This window comes from Gavia stellata, chromosome 2 (assembly GCF_030936135.1).
Source record: "Gavia stellata isolate bGavSte3 chromosome 2, bGavSte3.hap2, whole genome shotgun sequence".
NCBI lineage: Eukaryota > Metazoa > Chordata > Aves > Gaviiformes > Gaviidae > Gavia > Gavia stellata.
This window is the reverse complement of record NC_082595.1, coordinates 32,086,693-32,112,742: the sequence shown is the minus strand read 5'-3', so window position 1 is coordinate 32,112,742 and position 26,050 is coordinate 32,086,693. Positions and strand designations below refer to the sequence as shown.

At 36.0% G+C, this 26,050-nt stretch overlaps 1 protein-coding gene across 1 annotated transcript in view; it reads left to right on the top strand.

The window, feature by feature from the left end:
• TTC13 (tetratricopeptide repeat domain 13) overlaps positions 1 to 24,999 on the top strand; it is a 43,079-nt gene extending 18,080 nt beyond the window's left edge. The window contains exons 10-23 of the mRNA XM_059832745.1: positions 2,536 to 2,677; positions 3,998 to 4,172; positions 4,608 to 4,764; positions 5,862 to 5,992; positions 6,335 to 6,467; positions 6,970 to 7,062; positions 12,438 to 12,521; positions 13,979 to 14,063; positions 16,370 to 16,479; positions 17,867 to 18,002; positions 18,724 to 18,803; positions 19,963 to 20,041; positions 22,042 to 22,121; positions 24,855 to 24,999. Coding sequence (XP_059688728.1) covers positions 2,536 to 2,677; positions 3,998 to 4,172; positions 4,608 to 4,764; positions 5,862 to 5,992; positions 6,335 to 6,467; positions 6,970 to 7,062; positions 12,438 to 12,521; positions 13,979 to 14,063; positions 16,370 to 16,479; positions 17,867 to 18,002; positions 18,724 to 18,803; positions 19,963 to 20,041; positions 22,042 to 22,121; positions 24,855 to 24,978 — 1,609 coding nt within the window. The 3' untranslated portion in view covers positions 24,979 to 24,999. The remainder of the gene's footprint in view (positions 1 to 2,535; positions 2,678 to 3,997; positions 4,173 to 4,607; positions 4,765 to 5,861; positions 5,993 to 6,334; positions 6,468 to 6,969; positions 7,063 to 12,437; positions 12,522 to 13,978; positions 14,064 to 16,369; positions 16,480 to 17,866; positions 18,003 to 18,723; positions 18,804 to 19,962; positions 20,042 to 22,041; positions 22,122 to 24,854) is intronic.
• Positions 25,000 to 26,050: the final 1,051 nt, after the last annotated feature.

Genomic DNA, 26,050 nt, shown 5'->3' with positions numbered 1-26,050 from the left:
TTAATTCAGTCTTCTGTAGCTCTTTGAGTCTCCTGGACTCAGAGGTTAGGTAAATGGTGGGTTTTAATAAGATGTGTTTTAGGTATGCTAAATGATTTTTAAAATGATAGAAATGTTTAATACGAACTGTTGATTAATATGCTCATTAGTTGCCATCTGAGATTATTGTGCTACTTAAATTTATGAAAAACTCCTTGCATAGTGTGTGTCGTTTTATAGAACTGCTAGATCCTATATCAATTAATCTCTCATCAAAGAGATTTACAGTTCTGAGAATTTAGCTAATTTCCTATTTAGGATATTTTTAATATACACATGTAGTTTCTTACCTATTAATCAAATAAATGGAAAAAAAAAGCAATCTCTATTTAGTAAGGTAACTAGTCACTTTTTTCTTTTTTTAATTTACATTAAGGAAAAAATAATTTATAGTTGAATAAAATGTATTACCTTAAAGGTGGTCTGCAGATAATTGCTAAGAAGAAAAGTACATACAGCTTGTATACAACAAGACAAGAACATAACATAGTCAGCAACTGAATATCTCTGCCCATTGTAGTTCTTTTCCCAACCTGCTGTGTCTTGTCAGCTTTTTATTTCCTGTTTTACATTTTTAGTTTTGGAAAGCACTGATCTACAGCATAGATGCTGCTGCAACATAAAGGGCTTTTGTGTAGCAAGGGTTAAGTTGGGTAGGGTTGGTGTGCAAGCATTACATGATCATGTGTTCTTTTTCTTCAGGCTTTATGCTTCCTTCAGCATACAGAACATGCAACAGTCACTGAAGGCTGTGTCAATTAAATATTTTTTCTGTTATTTTTTGCTTTGTGGACTTGTACCTTATTTACCACAGTATCTTAATTCTGAACTTAATGTAAGAATCCGTAACTTCTGCATGGGTTTTTCTGTGGTACTGGTTATTGTAGTGTGTAAGTATTTTCAAGGTGCTAAATAAATAATAGTCAGTAATTTAGCCTGGAAGATGGGCAGTTACTGCCTTACATTTCCAATTAATGCTTTCATTTTTTTGTTTTGTATTTGGATGTGGGACTGACTGTCCAGTTGATCAGCTGTTTTACCCTGTGCCCAAGAAACCTTAATCTGAAGAAGTTTTATTTTGAAGGAGAGAAAAAAGCAAGCCTTAAAATGTTTCATTTTGCACTGCATTGTTGTTTTACAAAGCAAAAGTCACTTAAACAGAGTATTCCTAATCAGCTTAAATTTGTCGCTTTTATTCCGTCTCACTGTCCCCTGCTTCCAAAAGTTCTCTGATCCTCAGGAAATAATAGGGGAAGGAATGTAAAGAAATCTGTCTTCCTTTTTTTTTTTTAAGAACTTAATGTACAAAGCACAATTACTGTTGACTCTTCTAAATGCTCAGCAGTTAGAGAAGTCCAGAAGCTGAATAGAATATTGTTTAATAACTGAGGACACTGTAACTAGTGACCAACTATAAGTCTGAATTACTTTCCCATGAACACTCAGGTCTTAAAACAGGCAGAAATAATAATCTCATTTCTCCAGGGCACTGTTAACTTTATCTGTCAAATTCTTTCTTTCTAAAAATCTTGTATTTTAAGTTCACGCTGTCTTTCTTCTGCATCAAATACATTTCAAATACAATGCTTAAAAATAACTTTTAAAGAATTCTTTTTATAGTGGAACGTAGACAATTCTTAGTCTGCTTTGTCCTTCTGTACAACGTGAGTTATAACATTTTACTTATTAATTCCTGCTTCAAATCTAGTGACTTTAGTTTCAAATAAATGCAGAACACCAAAGAGCTGTGGTTAATCACTGTTCTGTCTAAAAATTCTTTTTGGCAAATGTATTTAAAACTAATTAATTTTTTTTTCCAGTGTTGCTCTTGCTTGGGTTAATTTCATCTAACATAATTTGATGTGGAAAGAATTTCCTGATCTTAAAAAAAATCAGTGTACTGGATAAAAAAACTGAAGAAAAATTAAGTTGTGTACTATTTCTATTTTAATTTTTTTCATGACAGTTTCTCTGTGGCTATTTTTACTAAAAGCTGTCCTGCACATGGAGTAATTCCAGTCAATATGTTTTTAGTTAGTTTCAGCTTTCAAACACTGTATGCTTTCTTCTTATTTAGCATTTAAGTAGTTAGTATATTTTTAAAAATGTGTTTCTATTTAGAAGTTAAAAAGACCTGTCATAGACAGTGTTTTCCAAGAATGCTTTTGGTGGAAGTTTTGTTTCTTTTAGTTTCTGAAGAAATAGCATAGGTATGTGTGTTTTGTGGTTTATGTCCACTGAGGAGGATTGTGAAGATTGTGGTCTTGTGGGGTTTTATTTTGGAGTACACATTTCTGGGAGTGAAAAACTCTGCACAGTTGTTCTGTTCCTACCACTGAAAAACAGTTGCAGAATTACTGTGTTTGTTAAAGAAATTTTCCATTAGTAGTGTCCCTCTTTAATGATATCCCCTTTGGATGCCTTAAGACAACTTTCAACAAGTAATTTTGTTGTCACTGTTGCCTTCTATATTCTTCACTTTATGGAATCGCCTAGAGAACTTGGCAACTTCGATGCTGCTACAGAGAGTTTCCAGAAGGCTTTGCTGCTAAATCAAAACCATGTTCAGACGTTGCAGCTCAAAGGAATGATGCTTTATCATCATGGTAGCTTAGATGAAGCACTAAAGAATTTTAAGGTAAGCAGGCCCTAAGTAAATACAAAATTAAAATGTTTTAACAAGGACTAGTATTCAACAAGTGGACAAATTACAAAGTTTTTCATTCTGAATGTGTATGTGCATTTGAATGAAAATTATTTTTTTGTGAAGTCTGTCTTAAAAGATGTATAAAATCTTACAGTTTTTAATTAAAAATGGAATTTTGCTAAAACTAAGACACTTCCTCTAACTGTTTTATGAATTTCTAAAACCAAGCTCTGATTGAAATGTTTTACCTGTGTGTTTTTTTTTTTTGTCTGATTATTGTGTTCTTGCTAATATTTCAGTTTGGGTTGAAACCTAAAGTTTTTTTCATATCTAACGGAAGAAGAAATATAGTCTTCTTTGTAATTTTAAGCTTAAAATAAGCATACAAAGTCCTAATATTTATCTGATTTTTTGAGGTATTTTCTTTGTTTTGAAAAACTCACAATATGTTGCGATTCACTGAGCTTGTGAAAATGTGCGTGTTTCCATAGGTAAACAAAATCTTGCCTCCCTCTGCTGGCATTAAATAACAGCTTCATTTTGTAGGCAGAACAGTAAAGGCATATGTTAATCATATGTCCATATCCTTAAAACAAGGAATGAAATAAGATGTGGAAATGATTACTTCCCTTTCTGAATGAGTGTGTGCTTATCCCACAGAGAACACTTTATGTGCATTATTACATATTCACCTTCTGTTACACAATTTGTAGATACTGGTGTAATTGAAAAGATACTTCAACTTTTAAGATGGAGTTGCTCTTCTATAGACACGTAATTGCTAGAAGAATCAGAGCATTAATTTTTGAATGATAAATATGAATTTGCTATATGTTTAACATATAGTAAGTAGTCGACTAACATAATGAAGTGTACTAATGCATGAACTAGCAAAGATAGGGATGGAAGAAATGGCACGATATGTATGTTGAACTAGCCAAAAATGACTTTTTACTAATATTGTCAGGAGTATGTTTTGTCTAAATTCATTCAGCTAATGTTGAAACTTCTGTAGTCCTAATATCATTAGAGCAAACATGATCTATTTTCCTAACAATTAAAGTGTGATCAAAAGCATATTTGCACTGGCAGTTCCTTTTTTTTCCCCATTAATGAGGCTGAAAATATTTTTACTTACATTTGGTAGCAATCTAAGTGCTCAGCATCATTTGAAAGAAAATTGTCATGGAAATGTATCTTAATAATCAGTAAGTCTTTTTATGCAGGTCTTCTGACCAAACACGTTAGTTTATTTGAAGATACTCATTGTCTTTCTTGATTTATGGGTGTTTTATTCCTTTAATCTCCTAGAGGTGTCTACAGCTGGAACCATATAACGAAGTATGCCAGTACATGAAAGGTCTTAGCCATGTTGCAATGGGACAGTTTTATGAAGGCATAAAAGCTCAGACTAAAGTTATGTTAAATGATCCACTACCAGGTCAGAAGGCCAGCCCAGAATATCTGAAAGTGAAATACCTCCGAGGTAAGGTGGAATTGTTTTTCCTTTTTTAAAATTTTCTTAAATCCTTCGAGAACCCTAAAAATGCAAGCATGTTTGTAGTTATGACCATTTTAAAGAAACCATCATACATTCTCATGAGCGCTGCTGAATATGTCTGTTTAAAAAAAAAAAAAGTACACTGATTGTACACTGATTCTTATTTGTTCATACAGTTAAAAACTAGAACCACAAATGAAATATACATTTCTGTTCAATAGTAAAGGGTGTTGTGGTACTTAGTTGAAATAGACTTATTTTGTCTTGGAAATTAGCTGGTAGCAAAGTTAAACTAAGAGTAATGACTTACTACATTCATGTTGGATAACTGACAAACATATAATCCGGTTTTTGTTTTTATGTAATTACATAAGTAGGCTGATTATGCAAACGGTATTTAATTTTATTTCTTTCTTCCAGAGTATTCTAGATACTTGCATGCACATTTGGATACCCCTCTTACAGAGTATAATATTGACACAGATCTTCCTGGAAATTTCAAGGACCACTGGGCCAAAAGTCTTCCTTTTCTTATAGAAAATTATGAAGAACAGCCAGGGTTACAGCCACATATAAAGTGAGTAATTTTTTTTTTAAGCCTACTCCAAATGTTTTTTTCAGTTTGACTTTTTAAACTGCTATTCAGAGGCATTGTAACAGCATAAATGTTTTAATACTATATGAAAGTGGAATTCCACTGAGTCCGTAAATCCTTTTCAAAATCATAGGGATTGGAGTTGGTTTAGCTCATAAAAGAGGAAGGATGAAACTTAGGATGATTTTCTTCACTTCTGTCTTCGCAAAATCAATAATATTCACATAATGTGGTTTCATATTCTATGGCCTTACTGATTAACTATTCTATTTCTTTTTTTCTTGCAATTAAGGAGTTGATAAGTTTTAGATGCTCAGTGTGGCGTTAAGTAGCACCCTTATTACAGTTTCTTGTTGTGTGTTAAGTTTTTTTTGTTATAGGTGTGATTTCCTAGATACTTAATAGATTTTTAATGGCAGCTGGGTTTCACTGGGAAAAAATATTCTCTGGAGTAATTTAGATAACTGGTATTTTAGGAGGAGGATGATTTCATTCAACAAAGTAGGGGATTCATTAGAACAGGCTTCAAAATTATATAGCTAAAGGAAAGATAGCAATTTCTCCTGATGTAAGCTAGTTTCTAGATACATTCCCATGTATTCACTTTATGTAAAAAAAATGCTGAGTTAAATTTATGGGTTTGTGTATATAGAATAGAATCCACGTTTTTAGCAGAAGAAGCTTTTACAGAATTAAGGGAGAAGTTTCTGTACATATTCTTTTCTTACTTAGTGTTAAAGTTCCTCAGGGTGAGTGTAACATTAAAGGATAATGTATTATCTGTAAACTTTACTTAGCATCACTTATTATGGGCAAGTTTGAAGGTAAAATACTGGTTGTGACTGTAATAAGATCTGCCACTGAATTCAGTAAGACCAGGATTTAATTTGAGATATTGAGTGTAACTGCCATGTACTATGTATGTTCAGTGGGGTGGGAGGAGGGATGAGTGTTTATACAGCTTTAAGTATTTCTCACACAAATGGTATTGATTATTAGACAAACAAATCTGTGTTTTATAACTTTCAGGACTTTTGTTGCTAAGTTATGTCTGATGCTTGTTTTTTCTCCTCTGTAAGAGATGTGTTATTTCAGAATTTTGAAAGCTATAAGCCTGATGTGCAAGAACTCATATGTGTAGCTGATCATCTGGGTTCCATGATGCAGTATGAGACGCCAGGATTTCTTCCAAATAAAAGAATACATAGAGGTATCTTGAAAATGCTTTGTAAATTTGAGTAGGAAAAAAAAAAATCAATGTGGTGATAATTTAATGCTATACCTTTGCTGTCTGCGAATTAGTTTTATTTAGCTCCTTTCAAATCGGATAAAAAGTTTGAAATCAAAATAATCATTATGTCAGCAATTTCTTGACCTAATTGGGGACTGGAAATCATGATCTGCCTTTTATTGATGTTGGCAATTCTTTTCCTGTGAATACATCTCTTTCCTGCTTCAATTTTCTTATCTGTACAAAAAAACAGTGTTTGGGTCTAACTGGTTTTCTGTTTCTTTTGTTGTTTGTCCGTCTCTCCTCCTCACCCACACCCAGCAATGGGATTGGCGACTCTAGAGGTAATGCAAGCTGTGCAGCGGACTTGGGCAAACTCAAAAGTTCGGATGAATGGGAAAACCAGACTCATGCAGTGGAGAGATATGTTTGATATTGCTGTGAAGTGGCGAAGGTAATGGTAAAAGAAGAGAGAGAACAAGACTTACGTTGGTTGTAATAATGATGCATGCCTTGGTTAACCAAAGGACTGAAGTCACAGAGGAGAAAATGAACACTTTCCACCACTCTGTAACTAGAAAGTCTTCTGATAAAGGAGAAGGATGGTTTAGGTACAAGGAGTGCACTTCTGAAAATGCTCCATTTTTCTTCTTTTAAAAAAGAGGGAAAGGATTGGGAATAGCATTTTCTGGTTGAGGCAAAGCTGTGTAAGACCGTAGGATACATTGCAGCTTAGGCTGACAAAAACTAACAGTTTCAAACTCTGGCAACATAAAACGCTTGAGTTGTGTTTTTTTCTTACGAAAATCGTACATGCTTTTCAATAAAGAGGTCTTTTTTGTGATCTCTGAATTCTAGTTTTTGCCTAAAATTATTGTGTGTGTGAACAAAGCTCAATTTAAAAATACTACATGGAGTGAAATGTGTGCCGATGTTAATGTCTTTTGTCTTTGTAGGATAGCAGACCCTGACCAGCCTGTGCTTTGGTTGGACCAAATGCCTGCCCGAAGCCTTAGTAGAGGTTTCAATAATCACATTAACTTAATCAGGTATGAGAGTTTTACCAAACAGACTTGCCACACACACTAAGGGTTTGTACCAAAACTTACCAGCTGTTCGTGAAACAGCATATTACATTGTTGAATGTATATGTGTTTATTGTTTTGCTTTAATATTTTTGTTTGTATTTTCTAATGGAACTTTTGGGGTTTGTGCACCTCAAATTTTCCCTCATGGCATTTCCTCTTTGTCCTGAATTTCAGTTGTACAACTGAGTTATAGTAAGATCTAACTAGGATCCAGAAGATGCATATTTTCACATGCTGTTTTTAATTCCCAAATTACTTTAAATGTAAAAATTAAATTAAGTTCATCACAGTTGTAATTTTAGCAAATGTTGCTTCTCAAAGATAGTGGCAGCAGTAATAAAACAATGCTGTTCTATTAGCTTTAACACCAGTTTACAATAGAGAGGGAAAAACATAGTTCTTCCAGTTGTTTTCAAAGCAGGCCAAAGTAAAGCAAAAATGGCAAAATAAGTAACCTGTGAAAAGTAACAGTTGCACTTTAAAACAAAGGTAAAATTTGAAAGATCCAACCACTGTTGTACGTTCCATCTTCTCCCATGCTGCAAGACTCGGTATTGTAGTCATGACAGTGCTACCTCCCATGAAGTGGTGTAAGTGTGAGAGACTCAATGTGGCAACATCACTGTCAATCACAGGAGCAGAGTGTGTTTGTGTAAGTAAATGTGTAGCCAGGTTTCATCTTATTTCCCTCCCCCGCCATGGGAAGTATTGAATCTTTGATCTGTCATTCTGCTTTTATATCTCTTTCTTTCTTTTTTGAGAAGCTGTGTGGAAAAAGGAGGATGAGGGAAGCAAAACCTTCTCAAGAATTATTTCAGGCAGAAAGAAACAGTGATAGTCTAATGTTCACATACAGAGGCTAATGAGAATTTGTCCATGCTTTTCCTTCCACTCTGTGGAATGAATCCTAGCAGCCTCTGCTTTACTTTGGGGAGTGGGTACAATGTAGCGTTAAACTCCAGTGTGGATCAGTAGTTGCCTTGGAGGACGTGCTGCTTCTTGAACAGTCTTATGCTCAGGCTTCTGTCTTCCCTCAAGCCAAATGTTACATTTGGGCTCCAAGCTCTGTCCATCTTTGCTGTATGTCTCTCTTATCACATGTATGATGCAGCAGAAACCACAACCATCTGTACTTTGAGACAAGGATGCGTTTCGTGCTTCATCTGTTTCTTCCTGTTTGTATTTTAAATGGGAGAGTAAAAGCATAATTTCTAGGTGGTCTGTGCTGGCAGAAGGGCATTCATGTGACAACACTTGATTACCATGCTGAAAATAACATTGAACAGTTAATCTGGGGAAATGTGTCCCTGTACAGGATCTCTGTGTCAGCAACTCTGTTTTTCACTGGCCAAAGTACTTGTTTTCCTCTCATCAGAGAATGCTAGCAAAACTCATGATTTACTGTTCTAACTGTTTTGGCGATTTCATAGAAATCGGAAATAAGCTTCATGAACATTCAGAATGGTAGGCCCACAGTGAATCTAATTCTAACCTTTTGGTTTTGGCTTAGCCTTGACTTTTGGGGATCTCATCTGCATTTTGGTTGTGCTTTTTTAATAGCTAGGTAGCGGTTCTCTGAAAATTACTGATTTGGCACTTTTTTGGAAGGAACAAAAGATTTGAAGCTGCCTAAATACCGCTGCCTTAAGAATTGATCATACTTTAGTACTGGATGGTGATTGCATCCGTTTTGATTCTGGAAACCCGCACTTGCTTGATCATTCTGCATCCCAAGTAATAGCTGCTTTCATTGGGCAGCTTTCCGTAGTGATTTGTTTCTGCTTTTGGATTCCCTCCTGATGATTTCACAAGAGGTGAGGGATAAAAGAAATTAATATATGAAGTGGTAGTAGGTTTTTTTTTAAATTTATTTTGTTTTACTTTTGAAGCATGTTCTAGTCCATTGTGATTTCTAAATGACAATTTAGTCTTAATGGATTATACAGATCTGTTTAATCTCCTTTTTGCATTACTGAACTGTAAAATGGCTGCTGATTGAAGATATTAATAGGCTACAGAGCTAAGACCTTTTTGTTGATAATTGAGATAACTTTATGGTCATTTGACTATTTCAGGAAGATGTATATTGCTTTATATTTGCCTTATAATTTGAAAGTTATTCTCATAACTGTATGACTAAGGCTGAAGTCTCTATAGCATGACTACCTGAAAACCAGGTGTAACAGTAGATTATTTAGGTTGACAAATGGCAGCCTTTATGGTTATTACATATACAAAGATACAAGCTGTTCAGTCAAATAAGCGTAACAATAGCAGTTGGGTGTTCTTTTAGTATTTGTAACAGATCTAGTCATGCTGAGCTCAAGCTTTCTCTAGGTTTTGTTTGGTCTAAATTGTACACTAGTAATTTCTGCGTGCAAAAATATTTGGATTAGATATCTGTTAACATAACCTTTTTCTTTACTCAGAATTCTTTGCATTTAAAGGCCGTTACTGTTCAGTGATTCCTGTCAAATGAGTCTTGGCATGGAGGCACTAGCATTCAGTGACTGCTGAATTAAAGATTCTTTTCCAGAGTGGCAAAATGTTTGGAGAGTGTCAGAAAACAAAAACTTTGTTTGTTTTGAGTCAGTTTGGGGACCTCTTGTTAAAGGTGTGTAAGAAACATCTTGCACTTCACAATGTTTGCTAGGCTTCCAGATCTTAACATTCTCAAGATGCAAGTATATCGGCTGTCAGTACTTCTTCATGGGTCTATAGACAAGTGCGACTTTGGCTTATCTGCTTTCTGGCTTAAATGATCAAGTTTCATTTAAAGTAGAGAAAATGTTTTTGAAAGCTTAAGTTATTTTCATAGGCAAACCAAGGATTTGGGATCAGCTAAACATTAATGATATATTCAATATTCTTATAAAAAAAATGAAGATGCTCTCTGGAACACTGCTACTTTTGAATTCATGCTGGTAGTGTTTATTAAACAAGGAGAAAGAGTGGGAATAAGCACAAATCACTTCTGACCACCCACCAAAAGTCTTTTCTTGGTACTACTGCTGCTAGATGGCCTTACAGAATGATAGGTCTGCTTTGGGTGTATTTTCCAAGATGCCACTAAAGGAAAATCCAGTTCCTTATACTGACACGCTTCTGCCTGTTGTACAGATATTTTTTAATACAGATGGAAAATGATGGGACGTACAACAAGGGCAAATTATGTATATAGATTTGTCTTCATCCTTCTGCTTTCCCTACCTCCCTTTCCTATGTGCAGATATGTATGTGTTCTAATTCTGCTCAGTTTTTAAAGACTGATTCTGCCGTTATTCTGAGACTAGGCCTACTAAAGTGTGAGACTGTTGCTTGAGACATTAGACAGGGACTTAAGTTGCCAAAAATCACTTAGAGTGGGAAAGAAGCTAGGTGTACACACCTTCCTGTGATTGACAGTGGTTTTGCTTCCTCAGAGAGCAATAACTTTTGCTTTATAAAATCTTGTTTTGTAGACTGGGAGAAGAGGAAGGACTCCTACAAATGCTATAATGGTATGTAATTTTTCCTCTCAGAGTGGTTTTAATCCTAGCAGGTTTCTACCAAGTTTTTAATGTATATTTTTTTCCTTAGTAGTCCGAGGGGGGAAAAAACAACACCTTTTTGATGTTTTTGTTCAAGAGTTACTGCTTTGTAACTGTTAGGAGTCAAAGTAAAATTACTTCAATATAGAGGGACGTAGGTGAATAAAGAAAAATGTGCATGGACTGTCAGAGCAGATCAGCATATGTATTGGCAAATATGTAAACTGGAGAGTATTGGTTCGCAAGGTAAATCAATGTGCAGATTGAGAATTCTGTCCTAGTTCTACAATATCTACAAGTGTAAATAACCATCTAACAAAGATTATGTCCTTGTACAAATTGATAATTATCATATAGATAAGATTTACTGGACGTGGGCACACCAAAAATGAGGAAACATGCGTGAAATGTAGTTTGTCAGAGAACAACAACACTACCGGGACTTTAGTAAAGCCTTTGACACTGTCTCCCATAGTATTCTCCTGGAGAAGCTGGCGGCTCGTGGCTTAGACAGGTGCACTCTTCGCTGGGTAAAAAACTGGCTGGACGGCCAAGCCCAGATTGTCGTGGTGAATGGAGCGAAATCCAGTTGGTGGCCGGTCACAAGCGGAGTCCCCCAGGGCTCAGTTTTGTGGCCGGTCTTGTTTTTGTTTAATATATTCAACGATGATCTAGATGAGGGGATAGAGTGCTCCCTCAGCAAGTTTGCAGACGACACCAAGTTGGGTGGGAGTGTTGGTCTGCTTGAAGGTAGGAAATCTCTGCAGAGGGATCTGGACAGGCTGGATCAATGGGCAGAGGCCAATTGGATGAGGTTCAACAAGGCCAAGTGCCGGGTCCTGCACTTCGGTCACAAGAACCCCATGCAATGCTACAGGCTTGGGGACAAGTGCCTGGAAAGCTGCCCGGTGGAAAAGGACCTGGGGGTGTTGGTTGACAGCCGGCTGAATATGAGCCAGCAGTGTGCCCAGGTGGCCAAGAAGGCCAACGGCATCCTGGCTTGTATCAGAAACAGTGTGGCCAGCAGGAGTAGGGAGGTGATCGTGCCCCTGTACTCGGTGCTGGTGAGGCCGCACCTCGAATACTGTGTTCAGTTTTGGGCCCCGCGCTACAAGAAAGACGTTGAGGTGCTGGAGTGTGTCTGGAGGAGGGTGACGAAGCTGGTGAGGGGTCTGGAGCACAAGTCTTATGAGGAGGGGCTAAGGGAGCTGGGGTTGTTGAGTCTGGAGAAGAGGAGGCTGAGGGGAGACCTTACCACTCTCTACAACTACCTGAAAGGGGGATGCAGAGAGGTGGGTGTTGGTCTCTTCTCCCAAGTGACTAGCGACAGGACGAGAGGAAATGACCTCAAGTTGCACCGGGGGAGGTTCAGGCTGGATATTAGGAAAAATTTCTTTACTGAGAGAATGGCGAAACACTGGAACAGGCTGCCCAGGGAAGTGGTGGAGACACGCTCCCTGGAGGTGTTCAAGGAACGTGTGAACGTGGCATTGTGGTACATGGTTTAATGGGCATGGTGGTGTTGGGTTGATGGTTGGACTTGATGATCTTACAGGTCTTTTCCAACCTTAGTGATTCTGTGATTCTGTAATCATACATGAGCTTTTGGAAGTTCACTATGGAATCTATATTCAAAATGGGGGATGGGCAACTCACCACTTCAGACAAACCTCTAGTTCATTCCTTTAATTTACAAAGCGTCTCTGGATAAAATTCTGTCAAATATTAATGAGTAATATTTGTGTCTTAGCCCTGGAATGTTGAGTTGAAAAACAAGACTTTAAAAAACTTTTATTTTCTTTGTAGGGGACAGGTCATTAACATGCGGTACCTGGAATATTTTGAGAAAATTCTTCATTTTATCAAAGATAGGATCCTTGTTTATCATGGGTAAATTACTGATATATTTTTTTCCCCTGTTTCACTCCCCTGGTAATATTGATTTGAAATTTGCATAATATTAATTTCAGAAAGTCTGAGGGATATTTTCTTAATTTTAGGAAGTTCTAGTTAGTATCTATAGTTGTATTATTTCCTATTAGAAATGCAAAATCCTATTCATTGCCACGTAAAGAAACTTAAACTGGTAAGAAAAAACATTGTGAATTACAGCATACTTAAAAACTAATAATGGTGTTGAATTTGTACTACACTTCTGGCATGAGTGGGTCTCACTTCTTTCTAAAAATATGATTTATTAAAGATGTTGGGTTTCCTGCTGGTAGAATAGAGTACAGTTTCTCTGAATATTGAGATAGGAGTGAGGAAAAAAGAGAAAAGAAGACAGGGAAGATAATTTTAATTGAAACTGGTGTTTGACAAGTAGTTTTAAAGGAGCAGAGAATCTTTACCATCTGTAGATGGGTTGGTAGATTCTGTCCTGGAACAGAAGACAGTTGTAGAATCTTGAATGAAAGAATATGACTAAAGGTAATCTGAAAATTGATGTTCACATCTATTTCAAACTTTGATCAGTTTTTTTGAATAAAACGTCTTCCCCACCTGTGGCTCATTTGTGGCAACAATGTTCTGATAATGGTAAAAATTAAGAAACTCTTTTAGCTTTAAACCCTCTAAGTTTTCTTTGGCCTGGTAACTTTTATTAAATATGGTGTTCTGTTTTTCAGTCTCATTATGCTACTTAAATAACAAAAATGGAAAGTGAAGAAAATCCTTATAACACTTGAAAACATTCAGTTTTAGAAAATTTATGATAGTTGCTGAAGATACGTAAGTTCTGTAGTAACTGGGAAGTCTATCCTCTGTTGGGAGAAAGTTTGTTGAGGGTGAGCGAGCAGCATTTGACCTTAAATCAGAGCAATTTGTGCTGTGATTTTTAAAATAATTCTGTTCTTAAAATCTGGGTGTACAATAATTAATAAATATCAGAGCACTAGTTCAATAGGTTTCTTCACGGTCCAGCTGTGCCTGTGTCTGTAGTATTTACATACATTTGAGGCTACACAGATGCATATATTTTGAGAAGAATATTTCTAACATTAACTCTGTTCTTCCATCTTTCCTCATCAGCAACCCCCTGCCCACACACACTCATACAAACACTGTTAATGTGTTAGAGTGGCCAACAGCAAATGAATAAGATAAACCTGAAGTTTGAAGTTGAGGTTTGAAGCTTGACAAAAATAAAGTGAACTGATACAGGAGGAAATTACTTTTTGAAGAACAGGAGAGCATGTGGCCAAGTACGAAGGAACTAATTTTCAGAAAAGAAATAAATAACTTTCAATAACTTATTCCACGATGGCTAATTAGGTTGAAGCTAGATGGATTACCAGAAATGCTACATGTGTTCAACCATTGTGATTCCATATTTAATTTTTTTCCAGTGCTAATAATCCAAAAGGACTATTAGAGGTTCGAGAAGCTTTGGAAAAGGTCCATAAAGTAGAAGATCTTCTTCCCATAATGAAGGTAAATTAAAGAAAAACTTCAAAATATGATAAAAATAATAAAATGTATTCTGGGAGATATCCAGTTCCTCAGAATATAACCATTGTGTATAAGCTTAAAATGAATAACTGGAAACACTAACTCAGGTTATTTCAAATCTGCATACGTAGGGTATGACCTTCCTTTTGATATATACAGATGTGTGATGTATATTTGAAAGGGTCGGCCTAACTATGAATTGGTAAAGAAATGATGGCAAAAGAAATGTTGAATGTAATTCTCTGAAGCCAGCCTGATCAGCCAGGAGGGTTTGTGGTCAGATCCACTGTAATGGTCTCACAGTATGCCTGTACAGTATGAAGGAAAAAATGGAAGATGGGTGTCTGAAAGATTAGGAACATGGAAGCTCTTTTTACCTGAGGTTGATTGATGCAGATCAGTACGTGGTGGGGCTGGCAGGGGGAAATGGGGGAATAGTGGCCCTTAGTGACTGATAGCTAATCTGAAGTGAAATCTTGGTTTACATTCTTGTGCTTTGGAAGACTGTCAGAAAAGGAGTGGGGAAACCTGCAGGTTTTCTTCTTGCTGATGGTGGCCTTCATAGAAAGGCTTTGGATATATGACTTGCAAAATGATTTACACTCTTATCTCAACTTAAGTAATAAGAGCTGGATTTAAGTAAAAAGTGTTCCCCCACTCCCCCAAACTGATCTAGGATGAGCAGTGTGTAAGTATTTGGGTTTGGGGAAACACTGTTACAAATTATTTCTTTTTAAAGTATTGGACAGGATTTTATTTAGACTAGAATAAAATTTAGGAAGAAACAGTCATTCTAAATAGAGACAAACTCACTGCTTTCTTATCGGGTGTGTCCACATTGCAATTTCATATCTAAGCAAAGCTACCAGATTGCCATAGAACAGGGCTTTCTGAAGATATATTGCTTCTACTACTGGTAGACTGTCTGGGTTTGGATTTGTTCACGGTAGTAGTGCTCACTCACTTGTGCACTACAGATATCTTTACAGAAGCTACATGGGTTTTTTACTATGTATTACTAATATAAGTGTCTTCAAAGAACATACCATCATTTTGGAGGTCCTTTTTATATTACTGTCTTATTCTTGGCCTTCAAAGATGAAGCCAAGTGGATACTAACTGAACCTAAACAAAAACTTGTGATGGAGAGGTAGTAGATGTTGGGGTGCATAGACAATTAAGTGTTCCCTACTGACAGACAAATGTGCAAGTAGGGCACTCTAGAGCACCTAATATGGCTCCTCTTCAATTGTAGGCCAGAAAAATTGCTGTTAGTGGAGTTAAAAATACAGGTTATTCCAAGAGGATGATGAAAATATATAAACATAGTGGACTATGCATGACTTATTTCAAAATAAATGTCTCAACTGGCAGCAAATATTCTTCCTGGTTTTCATAACCTGTACATTTTGCTCTGGTTTGAATCTCTTGTATCCCATTCTGAATTGTATTGAAGTGGAATGCTGTTTCTCATTAGAAGCTTTTAGATTTGTTTCTTTAAAATAAATGCAGATTCTGTTTAAACAAAACATCCTGGATCACAAGTTCTATCTTGAATGAATTACTCAGACAATTATTTATTTTGACACTTTTGCATAATAGTCATTAATAGTGCCTGTATAAAATGAATGTCTGCTAATATTGATGTAGTTTGGTTATTTGGGTAGCTGGGGAATGTTGTATGTCAAAAGCTGGGCTTTTGGCTTTACTTTAATACAGTTTTGCCTGGTTTATACATCTCTTTGGCTACAGTATTACACTTACATTATGTAGCTTTGTAAAATTCTTAAACTTTGTGATATTTTTCCTTCTGATGGGGATAAACATCAATTGAAACTGGATCACGGTTAAGAAATGGCTGCGGTGAGCTGTATTCTGGAATCCCCACTTAGACTAATGCAGCTACTTCTTAGTGTAAACATAAAACAGGCTCTCAAATTCCTGCTTTTGCATTTACATCGTTACACCAAAAGGTTACTACTGACATGCAACTTGGGTAGAAATCTGCACAACTCAAACTGTGTTGTACAGTTGCTTTTCATAAACAGTGCTGCTTTATATTCGCTATCTGGTTATAAAGCTGAATATCAATATGTCTCATTCAGTATTTATGATTTCCATTCAGTAGGAAATAAAGGATAGATGAAATAATGTAGTTGACAGTAACTTTTGTCTTGTTCCCTCAGTTCGTCCATTTTCATTTCTGCTCCGTGTATTTTAGGTGTTTCAAAACAATAGCTAGGCAGTCTGTCTCTGTTCACTCTATTACTTTTTTTTTCTTTTGAAAGCAGTTTAACAGTAAAACGAGAGATGGGTTTACTGTGAACACAAAAGTCCCCAGCCTCAAGGATCAAGGGAAAGAATATGATGGATTCACAATTACAATAACAGGAGATAAGTATGTTTGCTATTTTTAGGGGTTCAGGTACATTTAATTAACGATGAAGTATTAGCAATTAATCTTTTCAAATGCCATTTCTACTTGCATAAAGTGGGGTTTGTTTTTCACTAGTGGCATTTTAACTAAAAAATTCGTTCATTTGAGGACTTCTGATTCCTGTTGTGTTCCCTAGCAAAGACGGAATATGGATAACGTTGATGGAGTAGGCTCAGTTGAGATGATTCTCTAACATACAGCACAAAAGTCAAGAGAGACCTTGTTACTCATCCTAAACTATAAAATGCCTAAAGGGGAAAAAAATCTCGGTCTTTATCCATATCAAAATACATTTCTTGTTGTGAGGCCTTGTCTGTTATGGTGACTGAAAAATCCTGAATGGAATGGAAATTTCTGTGATGTAAGAATGGAAGAGACTCTTCTATTTGGATTTTTGGCCTTTTTTTATGTTTGTTTTTGAGATGTTTGCAGACCTTCTATCTGCAAATGCCAATTTAGATAGTACGTGAATTTATGAAGATACAATCAGGAGGCCTTGAGTCACTCTTTGGATGAGATAGTAAATTTCTTACATTATGGATACTAGCTCCTTGTCATTCTGAAGAATGAGCATTAATCTGAAGCTCAGAAGCTCTGTCCTATTACTAACTAAAAACTTTGGCTTATGGGATTTAAAGTTCTATGCATTGGAATTTTTCCCAAAACTTGTGTGCTTCCAATGAGTGGCATGCAAGCCAAACTTCTCTTCTAAAATGTTAACATACTGGTTTTCCATTTTAACATTCTAAATCATATGCCTACATACAGTGAAATGACATTAAATATATGGCCTCACTTTTGGGGGGAAAATATTTTGATGTCATTAAAATGATCTAACTTTGTTCTGCACAAACTTTGTTCTGTATCAGCCAGTCTGTTTTGATCCATAGTTTGCAACTATGCTTTTATACCAAAACAATTCCATTTTGGTAGTTTAAAAGTTGACAAAAGTACGCTTTACATTCTGTACAAAAATCTCAAGCCCATGAAGATATTTTAAAATTTCATATTTCTTATTTTTTACCTACACTTTAAGTGAAACATCAATGCTTGTCAGGTATTCTTCAATGGAAATACTTCATCTGTGATTAGACAGCAATCTTTATGTATTCTTTCAGACAAACTTACAATGTGACAAAAGGTTTTTAATTCAGTGATTTTTTTAATGTTTTTTAACTAAAAGGGGGGCAATGCACATAATTTCCTGCTTAAGGAAAAATTATAGGAAAAAGGTTATGATGTGGTATTTAACTGTAGTATATTTGTAACTTACCCTGGATGTTAGATTATGCATAAAGTTCTGTTCAAAAAAATTCTTACCTCCTTTTTTGTTCAATCTACTTGATAGAGTGGGGAACATACTGTTTTCAGTAGAAACTCAGACAACAGAAGAGAGAACACAGCTGTATCATGCAGAAATAGATGCACTATATAAGGATCTAACAGCTAAAGGAAAAATTCTAATTCTGTCTGCAGAGCTGGGGGTAAGTCTTGTTTTAATGGAAATTATGAGTTCCTTGATAAAATTCTATTATGTTTTTATACATTCTGTTTAACAGTCACTGTTCTAATAATTTTTGACAGAGATATTAAGTAATAAAATTGACTGCTTGGTTAAACCCAATTATGACAAATACCATAAGAAGTTGCCATAACTGTATCTGTTACTGCAGCAAAGCATAGCAAATTTTAAAGTAATAGAGAGAGCCCAGACAAAGTCTCAATATCACAGTGTGTTCCATTTTGGGGGGGTTTTTTCTTCCTCATTTTCTTTATTTTTCTCATGGGTCTGTGTTCACTCTTTCATCATCCTTGTAAGTACTGCTTAGGATTTGGCTCGTGGTGGCTACATATAAGATGAGAAGTAACACAAATTCATGAAAAGCACTGGAATTGTGTTTGTGTTGATTTGTATTGCGGTGAGAATCTGACTACATTTGAGCTTGTGCTTTCCATTTTTCATCCTTTAACACAGTGTAGATGAACTGTCTTTCACCTAAATTTTAAAGATATAACAAAATAATTTGTGTAAACATCTGTTAATCAAACTTCAACTTTTCAGCTTGACATTTTTCACATTTGAAATGGTTCTTAAAAAAATAAAATACTCACAGTACTGTAAGACTTTCCAATGTGTGTTCCTTTTATATGGTATTACTTGGCTATTAAATTATCTTTAATTCACTTCTTTATTCTCTTGCTTAGGAAGTAGATGCTGTTTGCAACTTGATCCTGTCATTAGTTTATTACTTCTACAATTTAATGCCACTTTCAAGAGGATCTAGGTTAGTGATTGTCTTTATCATGTCTGTTATCTTGGATGCATGCTGTGAAACATCAATGTGTTGCAATATCTTAATATATTTTTTAATACAAAAAAAGCTAAAGCTTTTGAGGGTTTTGAGGGTTGAGCTGTGTGTCCTGCACAGTCTGTCATTTTGTGCTACCATGACGATGGGTACGGACTTAGTACTGTTTTAAAAGCTAGTTTTTAATTGCTGATGGTAACTATTCATAGCTGCATGTATATTTAAAATGAGTAGTCTGTATTTATAGACTTCAGTTTACAGATTGAAAAGTGTCATTTTTAAATTGCAATGCTTGGATTCCTAATCCATATTATGTTATACCACTGTAATTTCACTCAAGAAGCTTTACCAAAACATGATTTAAGATTTAATAGACTTTGAGATAACTGATTTTAATAAAATACACTAAAATATTATTTTAGTAGTTTATAGCAACTGTTAGGGTCACCAAATGAAACCCTAGAATGAAGTCCTATATGTCAAAGATCTCTTTAACTTAAATTCTAGTTTCATTCAAACCTGGCTACATCTAAGATTTTTATGAATCTCTGTTCCACAAAGCACTTAATATCTTTAAACTTACTACTAAACACAGTTAAGTAGAAAATAAAATTTAAAAAATCCTGAGACTTTATAATCAGACTTTTCCTTTGTCTTACAGAATGTAAAAACAAACAGAAATTCTGTCTGAGTTTCACAATTTAAAAAAAAAGTTAAATTAAAAACAAGTTAAGCAAGTGAACAGCTTTACAGTGCCTCTAGCTCTGTTGCATTAGAGTTCATAAACTCTTCCCGGCTACAGCTAAGCTTCTTGGGAACAGGAGTTTGCTTTGTTTTCAGCTCTGTGGAGTCTTAAGAACTCATAAGTCTGCAATTATGATTCTGACTACTGTAGAAACAGTGGTCTTCAGTAGTTAAACTCCATGGGATCATAATTTCATTCCAGTGGTGTTGGAAAGTAACCGTGATTTCACTTCCTAAGTTTCGTGCTTGTTTTTACTTACAAAGTAACTAGCACAGTAATCTTTACTACCCTTCTGTGAAACAGTACTATATTCTATTTGTGTTGTAGTCTAAAATAGCATTATCGAAAGACTTTTACTGTACTTTGTTGGTTTTGATCTTTTCTTTTTAGTGTGATAGCTTATTCAGTGATCATGGGAGCACTAATGGCAAGTGGAAAAGAAGTATCAGGAAAAATCCCTAAAGGAAAGGCAAGTTTCAAAATATACTGGTTCAGCCTTGGTGGATGAAGGAATAACTTGTAAATGTGAGGAAGGAGCTGTAAGAATGAACAGAAGTTGCACACTTCTTTACTGGACATGGGTTAGCTGCATGCTATAGTGTCTTGCAGCCTGAGAGTGTTTTGAAAATTTCATTGCTGTTCTGACAGCAGGTGAGGTTTAGAGATAGTATTTGCAATAATTTTAGTTAGTCAAATTGTAGCAGTTTGTGCCCCACAGTAATCCCATATGTGTAACTGAAGCATTTCTAGTGTGCTGATCTGCTCTTTCTAGCTGCCTTTGAGAAGGGTTCTGAGAATAATTGGGCAGAATTAGTGACTCTTGTGGCACACAGCAGAAATTTTCTGTCTTTGCTCTCGATGTATTCCAGAGCATTTAGGGCATTTTTAGGTAGAAATGTATTTGCAACTTCTTTTGATTTCTACTTCCCCTCTGTATTCTGCTTAATTTTTAAAAAAGTCCTATTTTTTAAGTGATTATGTTTGAATATTATACCACTTTGCTGAATAAAGGGTTTCTCTTTATTTATTCAACTATTGGTCTATTAGCTGCGTTACCTTTTCAGCATGAAAGGAGTGAGAGCACCTCTGTCTCTTTAATGTATTGTCAAAAGAATCAGTGACATTCCAGTGAGAATCAAAGCTGTTGAAGAAAATACCCTGTGTAGATAACTGAAGAAAGAGCTACTTTCCCTTTTGTTCTAGAAAGCCCTGAAAACAATGATGTTTGTCCTTTCAGTACAATGAACTCCTAGTAGCTTTTAAGAGCAAACTGCACTTGCTTAGCAGCAAGAAAGCTTCCTTTTCAGTATGCCGTTAAGCTGGTTATCTTCACCATTCTGTGGGAGTTCAAACTAAGGTAAAAGACTTATGTGGGTTTTCTTATGCATCTTGTTAGGACTTAATAGGGTAGTGCATTTTGCTGACTGCTTTTATGCAGGTAAGCAGAGTTTCAGGATTACTAAAAAAGGAGGATTTCTGCTTTACAGGAAGCTTTGGAGACATTTTTACATTTGAGTGTTTTTCCTGAAACAGAGTGCCTGAATTGGAACAAAACCATTTTTTAGAAAAGTTTTCACCAGCTGGAAGAAATTGTTTTTCCCAGTTGAATGAAACTGGGATTATTTTTTTTTTTTTTTTGCCAGATTCCTTAGAAGGGTATTTCTGGTCCCAAGCTTATGACAGCATGCATTATCAGACTGCTCTGAAGACAAAGATGCCCAGTATTCAAACGTCCTGTTATTGCCTGGCAGGTCAGTCAGTAGCCACAGTCAGTGTAGCTTCCAGTATTGGTTGTGGTGGGGTGTGCAAACTCACAGAGAATTTTAGTGCCTGGCCTGTGTGCTGACTTCCAAACCGGTGATGAGGGACAAAGTAGTCTGTGTGCAGACTAGTTAGTAAGCTTATTCCTGTCTTACTGAGAATATTGGTAGCATGCTCTCAGAACCCTTCCTTGAATTCAGCCAAAGTTCACTGAACCACAAATGTGTCAGCTTAAATGTTTCAGTACTAGTGAACCAACGTTTTTGACTGAACATTGTTTTGCTGAAAACTTATTTTCAGCTGTAGATACGAAGTTGCACAGAGTTCTTGGCTATATGTAGTCAAACTTGTCTGAAAACCCACTGTGGAAAGAAGTAATACAGAATGCTTGGAAAGTCCAATATAAATCTACCAGTCATGTGATACAATATTTTGCAGAATACAGTGTGTAGAAATGAGAAATATCCCCATTTTATTTGGACACTCTAATAAAGGGCTGAAGACAGTCAATATTTTCTGGCACTGACTGATTAGTATAAATACCTTGTTAAGAGATAAAAAAAAAAACAAACGATTTTGTCACAAAAGGAAGGATATGTTTTTAAAGTTGAATTTATATGTTAATATTTGAGGATTGACTTCCTGAAATTATAGAACTTAAAACTTCTCTAATTTCTTAAGAACTTTTTTATTTTGTTGCATTTTCAGCTGGTTGATTTTGAAGCAATGACAGCACCAGGGTCTGAAGCTTTTAGCAAAATAGCAAGGAGCTGGATGAATCTAAAAAGGTAAATCTTTTTGTTCAGATGGAGGGTGAGGAAATAAAATATGGAAGACTTCATATGTAAAATTTAAACCTATACTAAAAAAATGTTACTCAGAAATTATGAGTTTAGAAAATGATTCAGTGTATTTTTTAATGCTGCTTAGGAATTCATAAGACAGTATTTGAATTTACACACACAGTAGTTTATTTCTAGTCTAACAGAGCAGTTAGTAGTTTGGACATTAACTTATGTGAGTGTTATCCTCTGAGAAAATTATTTGGGTTAATATTTTCTTCATTTTGTCCAGTGGTCAAATTTGCCTTTTTATTATTACTTCTTTATCATTAGTAAATCTGGTGATTGAGTGAAGAAAGGAGAGGAAAGTTTTTAACTTTTTTTTCCATTCTTATGGATCTCTTCAAACTATGTATCCTTCAGTGCTATTTTAATTTGGAGAAAAGTATTTTCAAAGTAGATGGAAGTTTTGAATATACAGAATTACGTTACGTAGTATAACTGCGTGATTTTTGTATAATGCTTTAAAATCTTTATTTTCATATGAATTGATTTTTGAATACTGAACAGATTAATTCCTTGTCAGTATTACGAATCTGGTGCATTTAATTTGTCCCTTAGTGCTTGTTCTGCATACAAAATCTAAGAATTAGGCCAGAGACAAATCCAGTTTTAGTATCCTTCAAGTCAGGGTCAAGACACTTAAAGAGTGCTGAGAGAACTGGCTGATGTCCTTAAAAGGCCATCAATAATCTCTCAAAGGTTGTGCACATAAGGGGACATTCTTGGTGACTGCAGGAAAGGAAATCTTGCATCCATGTTTGAGAAGGACTACCCAGGGAAAACTGTAGGCTGGTTAGCCTCACTTTGGTCACTGGGAAAGCCACGAAGTGAGTCCTCTAGGAAAGCATTTCAGGGTATATGAAGGAGAAGGTGACAAGGGACAGTCAACATGGGTTTACCAAGCATTATGTGACCCAATATGATTGCTTTCTGTGATAAAACAACTAGATTTGGGGATGAGAAGAGAGCAGTTGATGTTATTTTTACTTCAGCAAGGACTCCCACAATACTCCTATAACAAGATAGCACATTATTGTCTGGACGAATGGACAGCTAGATGGGTAAAAAGCTGTTTGGATGATCAGATTTAGGGTGTACCCAGCACTTTAGACCACACCTAGAATACTGCATCCAGCTTGGGGGCAGCTGCAATAAAGATTATGATAAACTGGAGCAGATCAGTAGAGAGCCACCAAGGTGGTCAGGAGCCTGCAACACATGCCTTAACAGGAATGAATTGGGCTTGTTCAGCCTGGAGAACAGAAGGCTTTGACCTAACAGCAGCTTTGCAGTACCCGTGAGTATTGAGAAAATGGAGCTGAGCAGTGCTTGATGGGAGGACAAAAGGCAACATGCATGAGTTGAAACGAGGTTCAGACTGAGCATAATCTTTTCACCCTGAGGGTAGTCAAGCAGCAGAGCAGGCTGCCCAGAGAGGCTGTGAAGTCTTCATCCCTGGAGACTTTCAAGACCTGACAGGATAAAGCCCTGACACCCTGTTCTGACTTTGTGGTTGACCTTGCTTTGAGCAGGATGTTAGATCACAGACCTCCTGAGGTCTGGTCCAACCTGAGTTATTCCGAGAGCCTGAGGAACTCTGCAGCTGCTGTTAGTGCCGAATATCTCATACTGATTAGTGTTGTTTAACTTCATTATCAGTGGTTCTCAGCCTGGTGAATTTCACTGGACTAAAATCTCTTCCTCAGTGAAGAAGGCTATTAAGAAGACTGAAGGACATCTTTGTCAGACTCAGGCTAAAAATCTACATGTAAATGCAGTTGAATTCAGCATTTATTACGGAGTGACATTTTTAAACTACAGTGTAGCAAATTGCAGTTTTTATTAAAAGTAGTCTTCACAAATATTATGACTTGGTTGTCTTGGAAATATAAAATATTTATGGTCCCACAATTTTTTACTATGAATTTCCCAATTTATGTACTCAAGTTATTTCTTAATCCTCTGTTCATGTCTTGTCTTTTCTTTTTTTAAAGACATCTTTACCAAAGGGTAACTTCTCTCTTGGGAGTGGAGTCAGATTAAGCCATTTCAACCCTACCTATGTGTTTCCAGCCCTCTCAGTTGCACTGTTGAAATTTGTTTGAAATAGCAAACCAGATTAAGGGACTGATTTGTGTTTAAAAATTACCTTGCTAAAACCAAAACGTATTTTTAACTGAGACCATTTCGTAGCATAGTCCCACTGATAGTATTGCTGGCTCAAATGAGAGATGTGTACTGGGTGAAGAATGAGCCAGAGTGGAGAAAATGCTAAAGCTGGCTTTGCTTGATGCTGAGAAAAATATCTGTAGAACCACAGCCCAAAGGACTTGAAGTAATAATACAAAGTTAATTAACCTGAGTGGCTAATTTGTCTGTGGTAGGAGAACAACAATGGGTAAGGTAAGTAAGGCTTGAAGACTTAAAGCAATAAAATTTGGCTTTAACTTCTGCCACTTCCGAAGGCTCTTTTTATGTAGTCATTATTTTCATTCTGTATAGTGAGTGAGGAGTCATGAGAAGCAAGAGCTGGTTGTGGGCAACAGATTCTTGACTTCAAGTCCCAAACTTGTTGGAGAAGGGGATGAAAAGAAATATAAGCTAATGTGTTAACTTCCAGGTAATCATAAAACTCACAAAAGATACATAATTTTCTCTTTTTCTCTCCTCTTTCAGTATTTCACCTTCTTACAAGAGCCTACCATCAGTATCAGAGACTTTTCCAACCCTGAGAACGATGATTGAAGTACTAAATACAGACTCATCTCGTTGTCTAAAAAAAACTATAGTTGTTGTATAATTTATACAAATAAAAGGCTAAGAGGTACTGCTTCATAAATTATTTTGAAGGAGAAATTATGGTCAAATGGTTTTTTTAATAGAGTAAACTTACTTGACTAGTTAATCACTAGAATAAAAGGAATCTTTCCGTGACCAATAACATTAAAAAGGAAAAAGGAGGTAGAACAGATGATTTCTTGTATTGAGACATACCCTAACAGGAAATACGGTTGTTCAGGGTCCAAATGGAAGAGCAATAAGAAACTTCTATCCCAGTTATGATCTGAACATCCTGCAGGTGAAAATTTATTTTAAAAAAGAAAAAAAAGAGAAAAGTAATCTGCACTGGAAATACCGCTATACTACTTCCCATTTGTTCTTTTTTTTTTTTCAAAGCCTCTGTCTTCTGCATGGAAAACTCCATGAGCTGTACATGTGTGAGTAATTGGTGAATACACAGGCATTTCATGTAATGCAATCCAGTGAAGGAACAGATGTCAGCTTAAAAGAATGGGTTTCAGGAAAACATCATCTGGAAACAAAAACAAACAAATGACATATTTGGAGTTAGGCTCTTGGTGAGTAAATGTCAGAAATACAGCAACTGTACATCAGTCTCCCTTTCCAAGTACCCATTGGTGGTGGTGGTTGGCAAACGATATCAACGGATTGGCAGTATATTGGGAGAGCTACCTAGGGCTCCTTGAGCTGTTTTTGTTGGAAGGGCCTGGCAGCATTCTGGAAAGGCAGGCTTCCTGTAGGGCAGGACTAGTTCAGTTCAAACTACATGGACAGTACCATGAACCAATTTCTGATTGTAATAGTGATAACACTGTTTCTGGTGAGTCCTAACTTGAATTATCCTCATTTTATCTTGAGCTCTGTGACTTTAGAGCTCTTTATCGGGATAAGTGATTTCAGAAACAGCAACGGTGTTGGTAAACAGCAAGGGTGGGGTTAATCTCTGGTTTCCTCATTGGCTTTGATCAACTTTTGTTTCCTGCCTGAATATTCAGCATTTCAGAAAATGTACAAAACTGTTCTGTTTTAGATATAGCTTTCACCTTGTTTAGTATTGATGGTCCTAACTG